General features: G+C 38.2%; 3 protein-coding genes across 6 annotated transcripts in view; 1 reads left to right on the forward strand and 2 right to left on the reverse strand.

Moving 5' to 3' along the window:
- The window catches only part of LOC122826304 (liprin-beta-1-like), a 107061-nt gene extending 92757 nt beyond the window's left edge, over positions 1 to 14304 (reverse strand). For both annotated transcript variants that reach the window (XM_044108002.1, XM_044108001.1), the window contains exons 1-2: positions 14240 to 14304; positions 12495 to 12584 (exon numbers count right to left, since the gene is read on the reverse strand). In XM_044108002.1, the coding sequence (XP_043963937.1) occupies positions 12495 to 12584; positions 14240 to 14289 (140 nt within the window). In that variant the 5' untranslated portion in view covers positions 14290 to 14304. The remainder of the gene's footprint in view (positions 1 to 12494; positions 12585 to 14239) is intronic.
- On the reverse strand, positions 10187 to 14780 carry tnnt2c (troponin T2c, cardiac). 3 transcript variants are annotated; one of them, XM_044108009.1, is made up of 3 exons: positions 14641 to 14780; positions 12495 to 12584; positions 10187 to 11484 (listed from the first exon to the last, which is right to left on the reverse strand). In XM_044108009.1, exon 3 carries the CDS (start codon positions 11211 to 11213, stop codon positions 10458 to 10460), a length of 756 nt encoding a protein of 251 aa, XP_043963944.1. In that variant the 5' UTR covers positions 11214 to 11484; positions 12495 to 12584; positions 14641 to 14780; the 3' UTR covers positions 10187 to 10457. The 3 variants fall into 3 exon arrangements, with proteins under 3 accessions (XP_043963944.1, XP_043963945.1, XP_043963943.1); XM_044108010.1 differs by lacking the exon at positions 14641 to 14780 and having other exon boundaries at positions 10187 to 11241; XM_044108008.1 differs by lacking the exon at positions 14641 to 14780 and having other exon boundaries at positions 10187 to 12223.
- A 712-nt stretch (positions 14781 to 15492) lies between these two features.
- Positions 15493 to 18890, forward strand: LOC122826464 (transcription termination factor 2, mitochondrial-like). Its single transcript, XM_044108352.1, has 2 exons — positions 15493 to 15575; positions 16635 to 18890. The coding sequence occupies exon 2, from the start codon at positions 16647 to 16649 to the stop codon at positions 17775 to 17777; it is 1131 nt and encodes a 376-aa protein (XP_043964287.1). The 5' UTR covers positions 15493 to 15575; positions 16635 to 16646; the 3' UTR covers positions 17778 to 18890.
- The last annotated feature ends 16 nt before the right edge of the window (positions 18891 to 18906 follow it).

Here is an 18906-nt window from a genome sequence, read left to right on the forward strand (position 1 = left end):
TATCCCCAAACAAGGTGAAAATTAAGCAGTCATTCAGTGATTACATTGTGTCACCTTGCTGGACTTTTAAAATCTGTCTAACAGATGGTGGGAAGAGGTCGAACACAGGCCGACTGCTGACAGTTTAATTATAGCGCTCTGTTGCCCGTTTCTTTTATTATTGTCTGTTGCAGATCTGCATAAAATTATAAACTTTTCTGAAGAGGAAAGCCAGATTGGTGTACTTTTCACTAGAGAGAAAAATATATTTTCTCTTTTCTCTCCACAAAATTTGATTCAGAATAAACATTTACTCTGCTCTTTGCAACATGTCTTCTCTTTTTATTCTTTAAAGATGGACACATTAATTTGGACCCTAGTTTGCTACAAACCACAAATACTTTAAAATATAATGTTTATAACTTCACATTTTAATACTTCATTGATCAAATAGATGTCAATAAGCATTAAAATACAAAATGGAGACCGTTTACTGCAGAAGCTAACATCCACCGTCTTCCTTATTTCTGCTTTTTTAATTCAGCCAATCAGCACCAAGGAAAATAAATGCTGCTCCCTGATTGGCTGCTTTGTAAATGCCAGCCAATGGCATGTCAAGTAGCATTAAACTCAAGTATTTAATCTTCCAAAGCTGAATTTTCTTTCAAGTATTTTAGATTTTTAGATGGATAAGTAATTTGTTGTTACTTCATGAGTGGCTTCACTGTGATGGTAAATGTACTCATGATTCTTTTAGTGATTCTAATCTTTTCATTTTATTTAAAATGTTTGTTTATCCTTGCATGACTCTTGAAATACAGAAATTTTCTGATTCTTCCTTTTATGATGCTTAACAGAAAAGTAAAGAATTCATCTTTCAGATTTATTTTTGAAGGATTCTGAAGCTGAGTATAAGTTTGTATATTATTATAATGTTAAAATTTTAAATAATCCCTCGTTTTCCAGTTTGCATTTTATGTAAATCACGATTAGAGAACATTTTGTTGCCTTCTCCAGCTCACCTTCTGTGTTGACCATCTGTTCTCTTATCTGCGCTGTCGTAGGCACCGTCCTCATCTCTGAAGTTTACCGAGGTCACGCTGCGTCCTTGAACCTCTGCTAACAGCCAGAAAATGATCCATATTAGAACCACTCTGGGTTTGGGCTTTGATAAAACCAAAAGCTCCTATCATCTTTTTGATGAAGAGATATTCAGAGGACATTCTGATCATTTGCTCCATAATTTCCTTTTGATCGATAGCACAAGATAAACAGAAAAAGGAGGGTTTTGCATTAGTTCCCCTGGTGATGAAGGCTGCCCAGTTGTTGAGTGCTAAGCCCGTATTTAGAGTGGAGTTGTATCTTTAGTTAGCGTCTAATAGCTCCACATGGTGATGGGTGTAATTAAAGCTTTGCTGTTTCCTGACTGGTTATTTGTGTTTGGTATTTAAAGCTGTGGAAACAGAGCGGATAATCGTCCTTCTCGACGTCAAACAAAAAAGTGGATTCTGGAGAAGAAGAGAAATTGATTTGTTGTTGCAGAAATTGATTTAAGTTCTGCGAGTTTGAAGATTTGCACTGTGTTGGAAACAAAGGGTCAACAGTCAATTCATAACCTGCAAACTAGATGAAACTGCTTTTAACATGAGAACAATTAAACTTAAATGGGGAGGATGACAGACTTCCCCATTTAACGCCTCACAAACACTGCAGCTTCATGACTATTTTTATTGCTTCTGGAGCCTCAGTTTGTCACTGCATGACAAACCCACAAATCAAATTTAAATTCATGATCTGAAATATTAGCACTGTTGCCTTGCAGCAAGACGGTCCTGGGTTTGATTCCCGGCCCGGGGTCTTTCTGCATGGAGTTTGCATGTTCTCCCTGTGCATGCGTGGGTTCTCTCCGGGTTCTCCGGCTTCCTCCCACAGTCCAAAAACATGACTGTCAGGTTAATTGGCCTGTCTAAATTCTCCCTAGGTGTGAGTGTATGTCTCTGTGTTGCCCTGTTACAGACTGGCAACCTGTCCAGAGAGACCCCGCCTCTCGCCCGTAATGTTAGCTAGAGATAGACACCAGCACCTCCCGACCCCACTAGGGAACAAGGGTGAACAGAAAATATATGGATGGATGGATGGATTTAAAATATAAAAAGCTCCAAGAGATATGCAAATTTCATATGGTTATGATAAAAGGCTTCAATCTGGGGATCCAAAACAAGAGCAGACATATAATCTACAGAACATCAGATGGAAATGAAACATATTTGGATTTTCTGTCGACATTTCTCCGCCTGGTGAAAAATGAAAACCTGGCCTACATTTTCTTCACTCCTCTTTTGTCTAAGTTTTCATGAAAACCGTTTCAGAAAACACAATCAATAACAAGGAACATGGAAAATATGCAAAAATCAGAGAAAAAAAAGCAATAAATAAATACCACGAACAAAGCACAAACGAAAGGAATATACCAGAGATCTGCAAATTTTGCACAGTAGTATGAAAAAGTCTAGCTTTTTTTAAAAATTGGATCACACAAAAAGCTATCTGAACCAGTCTGGAAATGGTTGAATGCCCTCATAAATTAATAAATAATTGGGATAAACCACAAAAGTTGAATTTCATAGCCACATTATGCCATCAACACCATCCTGGCAACATGAAGTAAGCACTACAGACTGTTTTTACCTCACTTTAGGTCAGTTTTCAATATTTGGCAATAATAAATGAGTTACCAGGTCAAAATCAATCACTTTAATCACATTTACTAAAACGTTTATTGAAGACTCAGACATTTGTGGATGTTGTGTGGATCCTGATGGAAACTGTCCATCTGTTTCCTGAGATTAAGCAGCAGATTCACCTCTGAACGAGAGGGGTTTGAAGTGGCCTAGTCAAAGTCCTATTTAAGATGCTGTTTCATAACCATTAACAGGTAATTTAATAATCAAAAATCATTCAACTTGGCTAAATAAAAAAAAGACAGGTTCCAAATTAGTGACGTAAAACACTCAAACTTACTTTTCCACAATGAATGTATGAAATAAAATCAGTTGCACTGCTAATGTTGAAACTAATGGGTACAAGTTTTACAACCAGGTAGTTACACAATCAGCCAAACGTCTCATGTCCATTTATTTTGTTTATAATTTGAAATAAAATGATGTAATTAATAGTATGCCATTGCTTTGCATTCAAGGCTTAATTTATTTCCATCGTAACATGAACTAAGGTATAAAAATGCATCTGCTGGACCACCGGTTATCCCTATTACTGGCTTAGAGGAGATAAACTGTTATGAAGCACAATTTATAAGTTAGAAAGAGGAAACCCAGAGGGGATGAATGGATAAACGTGGATATAAATAGATGTTTCCCCGTTGGGTGAAACCAAAGGAATCCTCTTTCACTCTTCAACTGATTTGTCTTGACAGAGAAACCCCGCTCCCTTCAAACATGATTTCAATTCATCCTGAAAGCAAGAATGGAAGCACTCGAATTACAACCGCTCATGTTTCTTTAATTTATGAGGATGAATCTCAGTGATGTGAGGTGGACGTAAACCAGAAGATGACATACAAAAAATACAAAAAGATACACCTTCTTTTTCCGCTTCACTGTCTGAAGTTAAATCAGACCAAATATCTCTTTTAGGTCAGTTAGAAATATCAAAAATATTTCTATTTTCTAAATGGCACAATAATGAGAGAATATTAGTTATTAATGTCTTAAAAAACAGAAATTAACATACAGAATAACTAGGGAAAAGCCCAGATGATGATGTCTGTGTGTATTTTAAGGCCAAACCCAAAACTCTGCTTTCACTGCAAAAAACACACAATCTTATCAAGTATTTTTGTCTAATATCTAGCAAAATATCTTAGTTCACTTGAACTAAGACAAAATGTAGCATGATATAGGAGCTTGTTTTAAGTAAATAATTCCTCAATATTGATTAAAAAAAAGTTCTAGTTCAGATTGTTTCATTTACAACATGAGGAAATTGTCTTATTTACTTAAAACAAGCTCCTATATCTTGCTGTATCGATCATGGACTATAACTAGCAGAAGTCATTGTTTTTGACCAATTTTGAGAAAAAATTGTAGTAAAATCAGAAAAAATTTGGGACTTTGTTGATTTTGTCTGACTTTTGAGAAAAACTGGAAGGACTTATTGATGTAATTTAGAGCCTAAAAGGCCACATGAAAAGCTACGGCGGGCCAGATTTGGCCCACAGGCCTCAAGTTGGACACATGGTAATGCTGCCAACTGAGAAAATATGTGCAAACCTCACATATTCTGTGTTTTATTACTGTGGCATTTAGAAAATTGAAATACTTTTAGTAATTCTGACTTATCTAAAACAAGAGAGGTTTGTCTGATTTAACTTCAAGCAGTGATGAAAAAACAAGTGCATCTTTTTACTCAGTGTATGTAAATATCTGGTTTTAACTGTAAATAAAAATATGAGACTGATAAACAATTTGCTTCCAATCAGTTTGTGCAGGTACAGATTAAAAGCAGAATCATTTGTTACTTTTGCTAATTGCATAAAGATTTGTTCTCCAGCATCATAATCCTTTTTGTTCTGCTTGTCTGCAATAAAACACTGATACCAGCTCAGTTTCACATTAAGTTTCAGGGTATTTATAAACGGCATTGTCAGCTTTCTGGACAAAGAAAAGCTCCTCTCTGGATCTAACAGGTGTGTGCAGCAGCACTATCATCAGCGCCAGCGGTGACGGGAAGAACACGCTGTAATAACAGGTTAGCAGGAGAAGCGCCACTGAGATCAGGCCTCTCTCCAGCTGCTCTGCTGATTTACATGGCAAGCAGAGGTGGAGGAGTCGTCATGAATCAGCCGAGAGAGAGCGCCCAGCGGAGGACGTGTGCGTGAATGCAAATGCAGCCGTTTGGCCGAGGCTGCTCATTCCGACACAAGAATGGCTCATCCAGCGCTACAGTGATTCATAGCCTGAGACAAGTCCAGAGTCCAAATGAAACAGGTGGGAACATTTGCCAGACCAGAGAGGAAGCATGACAAACAGAAGACGCATATCTCCAACTGAATACAAGCAAATTAGTGCAAACAAATTTCCTAACATATAGTCCTCAAGCATGCAGTCTGGCATTTCTAATCAAGTAAACACACACACCACTTGGACCAGACACACTAGTCAACTCAAACAAGGAGAAAAATGGAGAAAAGTAAATTCAGAAAATAAATACGGTGTAGGATTCAACCAATCTGGTAGAGAGACAACTGGACAAACATTTCTTAAATTATATTTTAAAAAGAAGATTTTTAAAGATGCACATCAACATTTTTGTTAAATCTGTCACTATGCCAAAACCCTTTCTTCACCATCGCTAATTGCCAACAAAGCTTCCTTGTTAAGGTGGAAAGATCAAGTTCCCCCTTCACATTCACTCTGGATAACTGGTATTATGCTGTGTAGCATAATGTATGTATGCTGTGTATAACATGTTATACACAGCATACATATTATGCTGCGTAAGGACAACATTTACTGTCCAAAGTTCTAAAAATAGATTTTAAAAAGTTTGAAACCCCTTCTGAAAGGTCCCGTCATTTTTTTATTTATTTAAATTAACTAGAAATGATCAGTTTCTCTGATTTTACGTTTCATAGGTTTATGTTTGAGTAAAATGAACATTGTTATTTTATTTTATGAACTACCAACAACATGTCTCTAAAATTCTAAGCAAAAATGTATCATTTATTTGGAGAAAATGAGAAGATGCAATGAATATGTCAAAAAAGCTTTACATTTTTAAAACTTTATTTCTAGCTAATCAGATTTATTGTAAATGACATCAGATGTGAACTCAATAAATTATTTAAATCGATTTTTAAAAAAGGCATTTCAATAACGTTTTTTTTAGAGGTGTGCTCACTTATACAACCAGGATGTTCAACGACTTTTTAGTTGAATTGTGCAGGAAATGTTCCATTAAAAAGATTTTATGATTTATCATCTCAGTTGTAAGGGTTGTGCGTTGTGCGTACTCTTTTCACATCTACTATATAATCAAACCGGAGGAGGTTTTTCAGGTACTATCGAGTCATGAAAAAGAAAATCTTTATTTTCTCTCTGAATGTATAAACAGCAACCAGCTCCTGTTGGGCGTTTGTACTGCATCAGCGCTGGCTTTTAGTGAATGAAAAGCTCCCACACACCGCAGAGTGAGTCACAGTTTAACCTGTTTAATGCCAAGTTTAATCTTTGCACTATTGTGGTGGCAACTGCCTATATTTGTCATGCATCCCCACAATATGTGACGACAAACAAACACGCAAGCCTGATATGACTCAGACAGTCCAACAAATATTAATGCTCCACTCTTTTTCTAATAAGGGGTTTCAGACAACATGATCCCAGAAAAATCAACTTTTCATTCTGGTTTATTTGGACAGAAATGAGCTTTATATCATGAAGCTTAATGCTAGACACCATGGTGCTTGTATGAAATAAGCAATAAATCAATTAATCGCAGTAAACAAACTCAATTTCCATTAGAATAATTGATCCTTTTTCTTTCTCTTTCCACCACAAATTGTATGAATAAAATCAAATGACTCACTTAAACATTAACAATTAAAAGTATCTTAATTTTAGGACATTTCAGGAATGAAGGTTGTTTTAACACAACAGAAACTGATCTCAAGCTCTGCACATTACAACCCCTTCCTGGGGTTTACAATACAGCACTGATAAGATGCATGACAACATTAAATCTTTATATGGCCAGAGGGATTGTGGCTTCAACATTTGCCTAGATGGCATATAGAGATTAATGCCCTGCCGGATTGGCTAAATCTCCTTTATACCCCTCAGTGTTACCAACTCCCACCTCAATTTGAAGCAGACTGCAGATAAACCCGAATGGCTCCATCTCTGGGGAGAAATTATTTATCCTCAGACCAAAGGTAGCAAGAGACACTCGGCTCAGGAATCCCAAAATGGTTTTTCTCCAAAGACGTTTTGTGTGATTGTGTGTTTAGAATAAGACGGCACAGAAATCTGCTCCAGAAACAAACAACTATAAATAGAAAAACTGCCAAATAACCAAAATCTCACCAGCATAACCGTTTCATTCTTAAGAGTGTTGAAAAAACTTAACCCTGTTCTGCATGAATTATGATCCTTTATATCAACATTTTTTTCCCCAAAGTGTCCAAAGGTGGGGGGGGAATTACAAAAAAAATAATTTTTTTTAGGGTTTTTTTCTAGGTGATCAGTTGTTATTTGGAAAATAAATCTGTAGTTTTATCTTTAGAGGATACTTTAGGTCACAATATTTCATTAACCTGCAAAAATCCTTTGTATTAGAAGGAGAGACTGGATAATCCCGAGTAGCCATATTGGATTTAACAAAGATTTTTCTGCACTTGCAGTGGATGACCAGTAGTTGGAAGTGTATCCTCAGATGATGCACTAATGTCCACTTTAGTGGTCTGTGTGCATTTAAAGCATAAAATTCCACAAGAAACACAAGAAAATGGCTTTTAGATAGTTAAATAGATGTCCACTAGTATAGTATTTGTACTCCCAATAGGAGTAAAATCCAAATTTTATTGCAGAAATGTTTTTCTTTCCAATATGACAGCACCATGAGCAATCAGTGACTTCCTGTTCTCCACTTTTCTACTCTTAAAAATCGAGGGAAACAAAATTAAATTCAATTCAATGAAGGCAGCCACTAATCTTCATAAATTAAAAAGAAATATATTTAATGAAATGGCTCCTTGCTTAAACTTGCTCATATTTCAAATAAAAATGAGGTAGCAAAAAAAATGACCACCACTTAGGAGTGTGTGTGTGTGTGTGGGGGGGGTGTTATCTAAAAACATGGCCAAATCGACAGGGAGAAAAAGAGAAACCTCTTCAATCTCAGTCCTAGAAATAAATCGCATAGAAATCCATACAGTTGATAGAGGAACTGTCCAAAGAGAAATAGTCAAAGATGAATCTCTCTGTGCTCCAACCTTGTTAGATATTACAGGAGAAAACCAATTACATTTCTTCGGTAACCTCTAAGTTAATGTATTTAAAATAAAGTTAAGCTACTGCAAACAAAACAACAAAAAAAACTACTTATACTTTGGGAGTTTTACACATCTTAATCATGTAAACACAATATATTTTCCAGAATAAATCAAATTATCTCAACACACAAAACCTCATAAGTAATCAGAGTGCAGCTCTTCCTCCTAATTAAAACACAAATCCAGTCTGAACCGAACCAGACAACCAGAGTCTTGTCAGAGTTGAAAGTCAGGCTCAAGAAGTGTCAATCATGCAGCACAAGCATTATCTGCCAGTCTGTGCTGAGTGCTTAATTAACAAACAGCCTACCTCATCCATCCCCTGATGACCCTACACACACACACACACACACACACACACACACATACAAAACCCACTTTACGTGTTTTATAATAAACCCCATCCTTCACATCGACAAACGAGTGAAGTTCTGGGAACATCTTATTCTTCAGTGAGACATGAGGGGGCTGCTCATGTTCTGCTCTTCATCTCTGCACAGTTTTAACCTAGTATGAGAGAGACCTGGATGCACACGCAGCCTCTCCCTTTCTCCATGGCAACCGGTGGGCATACCATCACATCTGGCAGAGTTTAATGGCTCGTTACGGCCATGAGGGCACACCAACAGACAGAACAGAAACTGCAGGGGCGAGAGATGTCCACTCATTTATCTGAACTGGGCTTCTCTGCAGCTACTGCTGGTGAAAAGAGTGCATTTTCCAAACAAATCTACAAAAATATATATATTTTTAAGAAGTTCTTACTCAGAGTTGCTGTTGGTTGTTTACAAATGTTGCTCTACTGGACAGTTTTGATTAAATTTATGTTAACTGAAAAAACATAAAACTGGCTTCATGCGCTATATTTTAAGTTTCTTTCTACATAAATGTAAATACGTATTGGATTGTATATTTTACGATTTAAAGTGGGTTTGTAGTGCCATCTAGTGGACAAAACATTTAGTTACTGTAATGGAGAGAAGACGTAGAGATGATTGTTTTGGAGTCCAAAATGCGCCGATATTCAGTTTATAAAATTTTACCGCTACCTTTAGAAACATTGGTTCATCGTTGGACACCATTTTGCCTTAAAAGGGACCAAAGTTCATCATGGCAACGATCTAACAAGGACCAGAACCGTTCCTCAGACTTTGGTCAATTTTGCCACAGTTTAAATGTATTTTTAAACTAAATTTCATGTAATGTTTAAAACATATATCTTATAAAAATATTTGATCCAGAAAAAATGTAGATATTCTTGTAATAAAAAGTTTTGTTTTTGGCTGGTGAAAGTAAAATGAAATGAAAAGCCATTTAATCCTTTTGTTTAAACTGATTTTTACTGTAATGTTCTATTATAAAGATAGAAACTGCTATTTTTACTTTTAGTTACAGAACACTCAACTTCAAAAATATAACTTCTGTTGAGGAAAACCATTTACTTGCTATGTTTAGTACTAAAGTGATCCAAAACTGTTTTTTTAATAAGATGGTAAATCTAAATCCTATAGATTTATCATATTAACATTATGTTTTAAATGGTCGTCATGATATTAGAAATCAGCGTTTGACCAAATAGCAAAGAAAGATTAACAACTAGGATAAACATTTGTGAAAAGCAGCTTGAAGAAAAAATACTGAAAGCCACAAAATCTGGCTGCTTGGAGCAAAGGACGAGGAAGCCAAAGATGTTTTTGAAATTTTTAAGTGTGTGATAAAAGATGGAGTAATACTTGGTGTATTAAGTAAATAATGGTTGAAAGATTTGAGGTCATAAAATCAAATGATTCCATTTCTGTGTACTTCCAGGACGTTTCTGTTGCCCTCATTAAATATGCGCAAACACAACTTTCCCATATTAAAACTTTGACTATACAACGTAGAACAATGTGAACAACATTGACATTTGCATCTAATAAAGTTGACATTTCTTCTTGTTTCACAGAGGAATAATGAGGAAACATTAAATGCTGCGCCTCAGTCAGTGAACCAAATTTAGCTTGTAAAAAAACCAAAAAACAAAGCCAGGCAAATCGCAGCTGTTTGACTTTTTGGACTTTTAACTTGACCCATCCCAAATTTAGGGAAATGTTTCAAGAGGTTTCCAAGACCAAGAACCAGTCAGTCAGTCATAAATTAAAAATAGACAGAATAGCTTTAATGAGAAGTATACAAGTCTGAGTGCGTCAACAATAAACAGAAATAATTTTTAGGAAGGTTTGCGGAAAAATGTAAAGCTTTACTAAAACATTTTATATTGGATTGTTTTTTAAAGACTCAATTTATACTAAACTTGGTTAATTAATTCATATGACTCCCTTCAGTCCCCTGATCATTCAGTAGGAAGGAATCGGCACCAAAAAGTCCAAACGGACCTCAGTTTCTCAGTTGTTGTGGACCCTGAGCTTTACTTCCAGGAACCAGCTTTCCCTTTGGCCCCGCGGGAGCTCTTGGACGTTTTGGAGCCTCTCTGGTGGTCGCTGACTCGGTTCCGGAGAACGTGGATTTCATATTTTTGCAACTTTAGCTTCTCAGCCAGCTCAAACTTCTCGCCGTGCAGCTGGTGGAGCCACTGCCACAGGTCTTGCGCCTTCTCCACCAGCTTCTCCTGGCTCAGATGGTCGATGTTGAGCGGCTTCCTGCGCTCCATCAGGGCTTTCTTCTTCTCCTCCCGGGCTGTTAGCTTCTTGCCCTTCTTCTGGTCTACCTTCTGCAGGTAACCCCCGAAGGACTTGTTGGAGAATATCTTCTTCTTCTTGGCTTCCTCCTCAGCCCGCAGCTTGGCGGCCTCTTCTTCGCGCCTCGACCTCTCCTCTACCACCCGAGCTTGGCGCTCTCGCTCCTGTTCTGCTCGGACTCGCTGCTGCTCGGCCCGATCAGCGCGGCGCTGTTCAATGCGGCTGCGCAGGGCAATCAGCTCTTCCTCCTCCTTCTGGCGGCTGGAGAAATGCTGCTCGATGAGCGTTTGGAGGTCGTTGTAATCCTTCTCCACTCTCTTCCGGTGGAGATCATCAAAGTCGACCTTCTCTCCATCAGGGAGCTTTGGAGGAGCCATGTTTGGTATATAGGTGGTTTTAAACCATGGTTTGGACCCTTTGTCGTGCACGGTCTCATCCTCTTCCTTCTCTTCATATTCCTCCACAATCTCCTCAGTGTCTGACATGTTGGATCCTCTGAGCAGAACTGATCAACTGGAGTGGTGAGCACAGGAAATAACTGGAAGTCTAGGTCTGCAGGTTGGAGTTTTAACAGGTTTCCTTCATCACGTGACCCTACGCAACAGTCTCCAGGGATCAGGTCAGCAACAGGATTGATTTGGAGACAGATGGAGGGGTCTATTTTCTCCTCCACCAAGTCGTGTCATAAACACTCCCCTACTTTATCCTCTGAAGAGCCTCCTGCTGCCTACACTGACCCCAAGGGCCTCCTCATTCCTTTGTAAGGACAAAATGAGGGACTATTTCAGAGACACAACAGATGCACGCATACTTGTGTTCTCAGATCTCCCACAAAGCAGCGCTGAGATTATTCCAGCACAAATAGCATGCATACTCTGAAAGATGTAGAAAAGCAGCTGGTAATGAGCAAAGGAAAAGTAGCAATACAAACTTTTGCAGTGATTCTCTTAGAAAAATCCCTAATCCTCCACTTAAGGTGAAAAGCCACAGTGTTAATCCAAACAGTGCTTAAAACCTCCTTAACTAGAGTGTGCTGCAAGGGTTTATGTAAGCCCCACTTAGCAGGATTTTAATAATAGGGAAATTAAACAATTCACAATTTCCAATGTAAACATTTCCCTCATTTTCACTATGGTTTAGTTAGAAAAATATAGCTAAAATGTGGTTTTTGAGTGTTTTGATCAGTTTTTATCCCCAAGACATGCTGAACGTTCAGCTGAGTGTTTCTAGCATATTTGGACATATGAATATTTGACATTACGCAAGAAAGAAAAAAATTCAAGACCTTTTGAAATTCTGATGAGGAATAAATTAGGAGTGTGCTTTGTTGACAATTCAGTTTGTTGGGATTGAAAGTGGGATAGAAAGATCTCTCTGAAACCCTCAGAGAGCTGATTGTAGATTTCCATGAATCTGGTAAAGGGTTTACATAGGTAAACTGTCCAGAAGATTATCTGTCACGGGCATTCAAAACAACTGTCAACCTGAAAGAAGCCTGCAAGATGCAAAAACAAGTTTTCAAAACCCTCCAGGAGGTTCTTATCAAGTTATCATTGATATGAAGGCACCGGTTTAACTTTGACGGGAGATCTAACAGAAGTAAACATTTGCTTCTTAAGACCTTAATGGCCATGGAGAATATAGACAAAGATTAGTGGAATATTGTTCTTTAAAGGAATATGTCTAAAAGTACATTATTTGTGCATTTAAACAAGTAAAATGTTGGCATTATCCAAGTATAGCATTTCATGAAATTAACGTCATACCAGCTGTGAAGCATGGAGGTGAAGGAGTCATGATTTGGGAATGCTTTCCAGCTCAACATCATACCATCCAGGGTGTAAACGTGAGACCATCTGTGAAAAAAAATTAATGAAATTGATTAAAATATAACTGTATCCTGCAACATGACAATGAGCCCCAACATTGGCTCAATGTCATCTCAGCCACCAATGAGTGGCTGAGATTTAAGAAATCGAAAGTCTTGGTTTGAGTCAATGGTTGATCTTAATCTGACCTTTGATCTCTCTGCAGGACCAAAAAGCAGAGAAAAGAGATGGTTCAAATCAATCTGGGGAAGTATCATAACTCCAACTCCATCTCTCTTAAGCAGCAAAAGCCAATGAGGTGCATTAGCAGAAAACTAAATGACACCATCCATTGTATAAAGATACAGGTTTCTGCAAGAACATTAAGATACAGTTTGGGCTTCACTTTTAGGGGTTTGATTAAAGGAGGCATTCAGCACACAGAGGTTTAAAGCATAATTACTTGCATTCTGACATCTAAAAACATCAACAATTTAGTGTTCCCAAGTCTTGAGTTATTACTGGAAAAGGACAGAGCTGAGTGCCAGCAACAGGTGCTCCTCCACGTCTGGGAAACCTAATTAACTCGATCTGTGTGCCTCCTTGGGATAAAGCTCTTGATGTTATTCTACTGTAAATGTCAACGATAGACACGCTTTTATCTTCGGGGGATAACATTTCAGGCCCAGTGTAAAACTTGTGAGGCTCTGTTTGAGTGAAGACAGGCTAATTACGGCCTGAGAGAATAACAAAGCAAATCTTTAATGTCTTTCCAGTCTCGTCCCAGAGAGGACTGGTAAAACATGACAACAGGTGGTTAAACTATATTCTAGGCCCTGCTTGCTGCTGGCAAGGGACAACTGTGTCTATCACCAGAAACAGGCAACAAATGATCAGAGCTATGTATATCCACAACTGTTCTGCTTTTGCTCATTTGTATCCAGGTCTTTGAGGAATAGGAAACGTTAAAATGTCACTTATTTAGCTTAAAATGCTTACGTTCAGGGTAATATTTGTCCAGCTGTTGGAACTATGAAATTACCGCCATCGTATGTGCTTGGTAATACAGCGACCTCATGTGGTTCAGGGGTGCAGATTAACTTGTTGAATTTTTAGCTAAATTTTAACACTATAAAGTTCACTTTGAAATAAATGTTCTGTTGTTGCTTAACAGTAAAAATTTAAATTATTAAAGAATTTCAGATTAAGATTAAATGAATTGTGTTTACTATAACTACTTTTTCTGATGAATATCAACTTATCACACAAAGTTCATATTAGCCTTTTGTGATTTTTACTAGCAATTTCCTATGTTTTATGTGAGCTGACAGACAAGAACTACGATTTCAAATTTGAAGCGATAATTAGTTTAGAACAAAATAGAGGAGCCTGGCTTTATTATCGTTGACTTCCGAGGGCCTTTCAAATGACGTAGGCTAACTTTTACCTAGCTTGAAAACATCTCCACGTTAAATCCTGGAAAAGAAAACAATGTCTGTGGTTAACTTTACATTTGTTCTGATAAATAACTGAGCCACAAAGGCAGAAAGGGGTTTGTTCGTTTGTTTGTAACGGGTTTTGTTTGTGGTCAGCTAACAAACCTAGCTAGTTCTAGCTAGCTTACGCTAGCCGAAACCAAGCGAACAATTAAAGAAAAATAAGAATTGGGTGTTTATTTATATATCTAAGGTGTGTTATTCTACCTTCCTGTAAGGTGTCTCCATTTGGTTGACAGGATGTTGCCAAAGGACATAGGAAGTGTTCCTTCAATGAAGGAATGCACGTTTATTTAAACGCATGAAATCAATAAAAATAAACTGAAGACGAGTACAAACATTATCCTTGGACGACTAAAAGGCATAAATTCAAGCTTTGTTATAAAATGTCATGCCTTCCCCAAATTATTCTATGACCACAAACCTCAGCTGACTTTTCTAATTCCATGTTTTCGCAGCTACGTCATTGTTAGCTCGTTTTAATATCATAAATAATATCTTACTTCTGCACTTTCAAGCCCGCTCACTGTTTAGCAAATTTATATGCACATATCAAACCTTCCATTCTATCTAATCACATTTCTAATGGTGCAATTACAAATACTCACAGTAACAAAAAATCCAGTCCATACATTCAGAAAAATCAAATAATTAATTGTCCATAAATTATGTGGAATAATAATGATATGGGGAAAAAAGTATTGGACACATGAAGAAAAACTACGCAGAAAGACAGGCACCAGGTGAAATCTAGTAGTAATTAGACAGCAGTCCTGCCAGTTACAATTAATATCAGCTGGTACAGTTCTTGATGAAAGCCTGGAAAATTACCTGTTCAGTACAGAAACATGAACGAGTGGATTATGTATGGAAAATGACATTTTCAACCATGGTGTGGTCTTGCTACACTTTCAAAATATTTTCAGTAAAAATAGAAAACATGGATTATCATTTTCTGTTTTAATGCTAAACTCAATGAAGTATCCAGGGTAACTTTGCTAATTTAATGCCATTCAACGTGTCCCATGTTACTTTTAGGTAGTTTTCTTCATTATTTATGAAATCGAGTATTATTTTTCTTCCCACGCATCCCTATAATTTATTTTAATATATTTCTTCTCTACTTCAGCTGCTCTCCTATTTACCAGCCGAATGATTTATCCTGCAAAAAGATTCGCCTCTTTTGGCTTTAAAATAACTTCTCTGGCTACTCCTCCTTGTAGCTTATGTAATTTGTCTTAGCATACATATTGATCAAAGTAATCTCTAAAGTTAATTATTTTTGTTGTATACAGCCTCATCTTAAATGGGAACAGATTCGAAGAAATAGATCGAAACCACGACTCTGGGGGCCATTTGGAAGGCCCTCAGAGAACCGGCATATTAAATCGGCTCGACCGCGAACGACACAACTCTAGTGTGCTTCCTGGTCACGTAATTTTCACGTGCCTCACTAGCTCCGCCCACAAAGTTGTGTGGCGTTATGAAAGCAGAGCGGTGGGAATGACAACGGAGTCACAGCAAAGAAACCCCCTTAAAACCGGTAAAATAATCCACATTACTGTTCATTTTATGTCAAATAAACTGTAGCGATGAATGTTTTTGGCTGCTGTCGTTACAATCACTCCCTTCCGTGTTGCTGCTTTGCAGCTGTGGCCTGGCGCAGTCATTGTTTTATAATACATACATAACAGGCACATGCAGCATCACATGTGAAAGACTGGAGTCATAACTGTAATCAGTGGAGATCATTTTCTCTATATCCTTTTAGATAAAACAATAATAAGTGTTTTTTTTCCCTCCTAACTTATACACAATCCTTGATTTGTTCCCACATTTGGATGTTTTTATAATACCCAAAGTATTCCACAATTATAAAGTGGAAAGAAAATTATGTAAAGTTTTCTCCAGTTTTTAAACTAATAAAAATCTGAAAAGTGTGGTTTGCTTTTATATTCATCTCCCAGAGTCAACAGTTAAGACAGGGGTGTCCAAAATGTGGGCTGGGGGCTATTTGTGGGCTTTGAAATTATTTTGATCCCAAACAAAATAGAAAACAACTGAAATGTAAAAAAGCAACAAAATAGAACCACAAAAATTTGTCTATTTTTTTGTTTTTCCTTTTTTTTAAAAAAAATCAACAGTCTAAATTTTTTTTTAAATGTTTTGTTTATTATTTAGCAGGTAAAAGTAAAAAAATATACAAATAAAAAATTAAAATATACAAATTTTTGCATTTTAAATTCAACAAAATTTGAGGTCTGTAAGTTTTAATTTGCTACTTTTGGCCCAGAGGGCAAAAAGTTTGGATAGCACTGAATTAAGAGAATCATCTTCCTATCAATTCTTGCTGTTATCTGGTAGAAATAGGGAATAAATAGAAGAGAAACATACAAAAATTGCTGGAAAAAATACCCCCACAGCATGATGCTCCCACCACCATGTTTCTCCATGGAGATAGTGGTTTTTGCATGTAGGCCTAAATATTCAGTGATTATGAGACTTGTGGAAATAGTTGCAGTAATTCAGGGACTAGTTGAATGCTAGCTGTCACAACTCTTTACAGATTGTGGGAATTAATGCTGTTCTTCTTCTTCTTCAGAGATCTGCTGCGATGCTTCGTGTCACCTCTACATCTCTGTGCGCCTCCTGCCAGAAGATGAGGCTGCTCCTGCCTCCCTCTGCCTCCCTCACCTCCCACAGCAAACGGGAGGAGAATCAATGCACGGTTGACTCTCTGTACGAACTGTCAGTGGACATCAGAAAGGTCCGCAAGCTGAAGGGTTGGGTTTTGTCTGAGAAGACCGCCTATGTGGCTGAGACAGCCGGTCTGCTGAGAGACATGGGCGCTGACACGGCGGTGATCGCCCACATCCTTGAGACCCACCCCGAGGCTGTCCTGTGCCGACCAGAGGATGTGGATGCCCAGCGAGATCTCTGGGGGTCCGTATGTTCCGGCCAACGCGCCCTTCTGAGCATCATCGAAAAGTTCCCAGCTTCCTTTTTCTCTGTAAGCCACCACAGCAACCAGCGGGCCAACATCTTCTACCTCCAGAGCCTTCGCCTCAACAAGAAGATCATCAGCAAGCTGATGGCCAGTGCGCCGCAGAGCTTCAGTCGACCCGTGGAGAGCAACCAGGAGGTGATCCATACCCTCAGAGAGACCTACTTGGACCTGGGTGGGGATGAGGGTAATCTCCGGGTTTGGCTGCAGAAGCTCCTCAGCCAGAACCCGTACATCCTCCTGCGTCCAGCGGAGACCTGGAGGGACAGTTTGGGCTTCCTGAGGGAGTGGGGCTTCACCACGGAGGAGCTGCTCAGCCTGGTGTCCAGCCTCAGAGCCTCCATCTCCGAGCTGCAGCCTGTAACCATGCGGCAGGCGCTGGCCTACGTCCAGGATGCTCTCAGCTGCTCCGAGGACGAACTGAAGCAGGTCGTGATCCGCTGCCCGGCCGTTTTGTACTACTCACTGACCACTTTGGCGGGACGCTTTCAGGGACTGATGGATGCCGGGGTGAGCGTCAAGCAGGTGAAGGAATCCCCGAACGTCCTGGAGCTCACCACGCAGATAGTGCTGTATCGGATCCAGAAGCTAGCATCTTATGGTTACGACGTTCGCTCCGGCAACTTGGACGTAATCGTAGGAACCAAGAAGGACTTTGAGATGAGCTACTCCAAGCTGAACCTCCGGCAGCAGAGGCCGCTCTTTAACCCTGTGGCTCCACTCAAGACTGCTGAGGAGTGAAGAACGAGACTCTAATGCTAATAAACTGGAGTTTGGTAGATGTTGACGCAGTACAGCACATTACTTTAAAAATCTTTCAAATGTGGATACAGGCTTAAAAATCTATATGCTCAACCCTCAATGTATGGTTCTGATATTTTTCATTAGCCTCTTGAATTTCGTGACAACAGACATTTTTCAAAATGGCCACTGTTTTTGAGCCATTTAAACTAATTAGTGTCATTAAATGTTCATCATGTTTTTGACTTTGGTCATCCAATTCATACAACTTTAAAGTAATAACTTAGCAAAATCAGAAACTGAGGACTTTACTGTTTGAAAATCTCACACCAGTTGTAAACTCAAAGGAGATAAAGATGTCTGACAGTCGTCTTAGTGGTTAATGTTAGCTTCCGTTAACCATTTGTGTTTTTAGCAACAAAGCATTAGCTTTTTCTGTGTATTTTCTGTGTTTGGCGGTTTAGCATTAGCTTCTGCCGATTTTTCTAAATGTTTAGCAGTTTAGCGTTAACAGAGCTAAGAGTCTTGCTTAGCGAATTAGTGGCTAGTGAAGCTAACTGTTTGGTTAGCTGTACTCACTAATGGCAGTAACTGCAGCTGATTTTAGTGCAAACATAAATTCTTTGTTATAACTATGGTGGCCATTTTGAAAAATGTCTACCAGAAAATTGAAACACAAGAAAAAAATCATATATGATTTCTATGGTTCAAAATATGTAACCGAACACATTCATTTTGTGTGAAAATATTAATTTTCCATGGTGGCCATCTTGAGAAATGAAAAAGTTATCAGCAAATATGATTTCTATTGGTCTAATTATGTATCACTTGAAACCAAAAGTATTCATCTGTGATCAATATTGGCAGATTTAATGAGGATAATTTTCCTTGATGACCATGGCAGCCATCTTTTTGTTGCCTTAATAACTGTTTATACTTTTGCCTGACAGCTGATTATGTTTGATTTATGTTATGTTTGTGGGAATTTACTCGTTTTGCTGTGACCTTGGAATGTTATATTATTTCAGTCTTATAAAGCTTTATGAGCTACCTTGTTGCTGAAATATAACCAGCTGCAGAAGCAACATAATGATCAAATGGTAAACTATATGAACTCCTCATATGTTCA

Source organism: Gambusia affinis, linkage group LG23 (genome assembly GCF_019740435.1).
Source record: "Gambusia affinis linkage group LG23, SWU_Gaff_1.0, whole genome shotgun sequence".
Classification (NCBI taxonomy): domain Eukaryota; kingdom Metazoa; phylum Chordata; class Actinopteri; order Cyprinodontiformes; family Poeciliidae; genus Gambusia; species Gambusia affinis.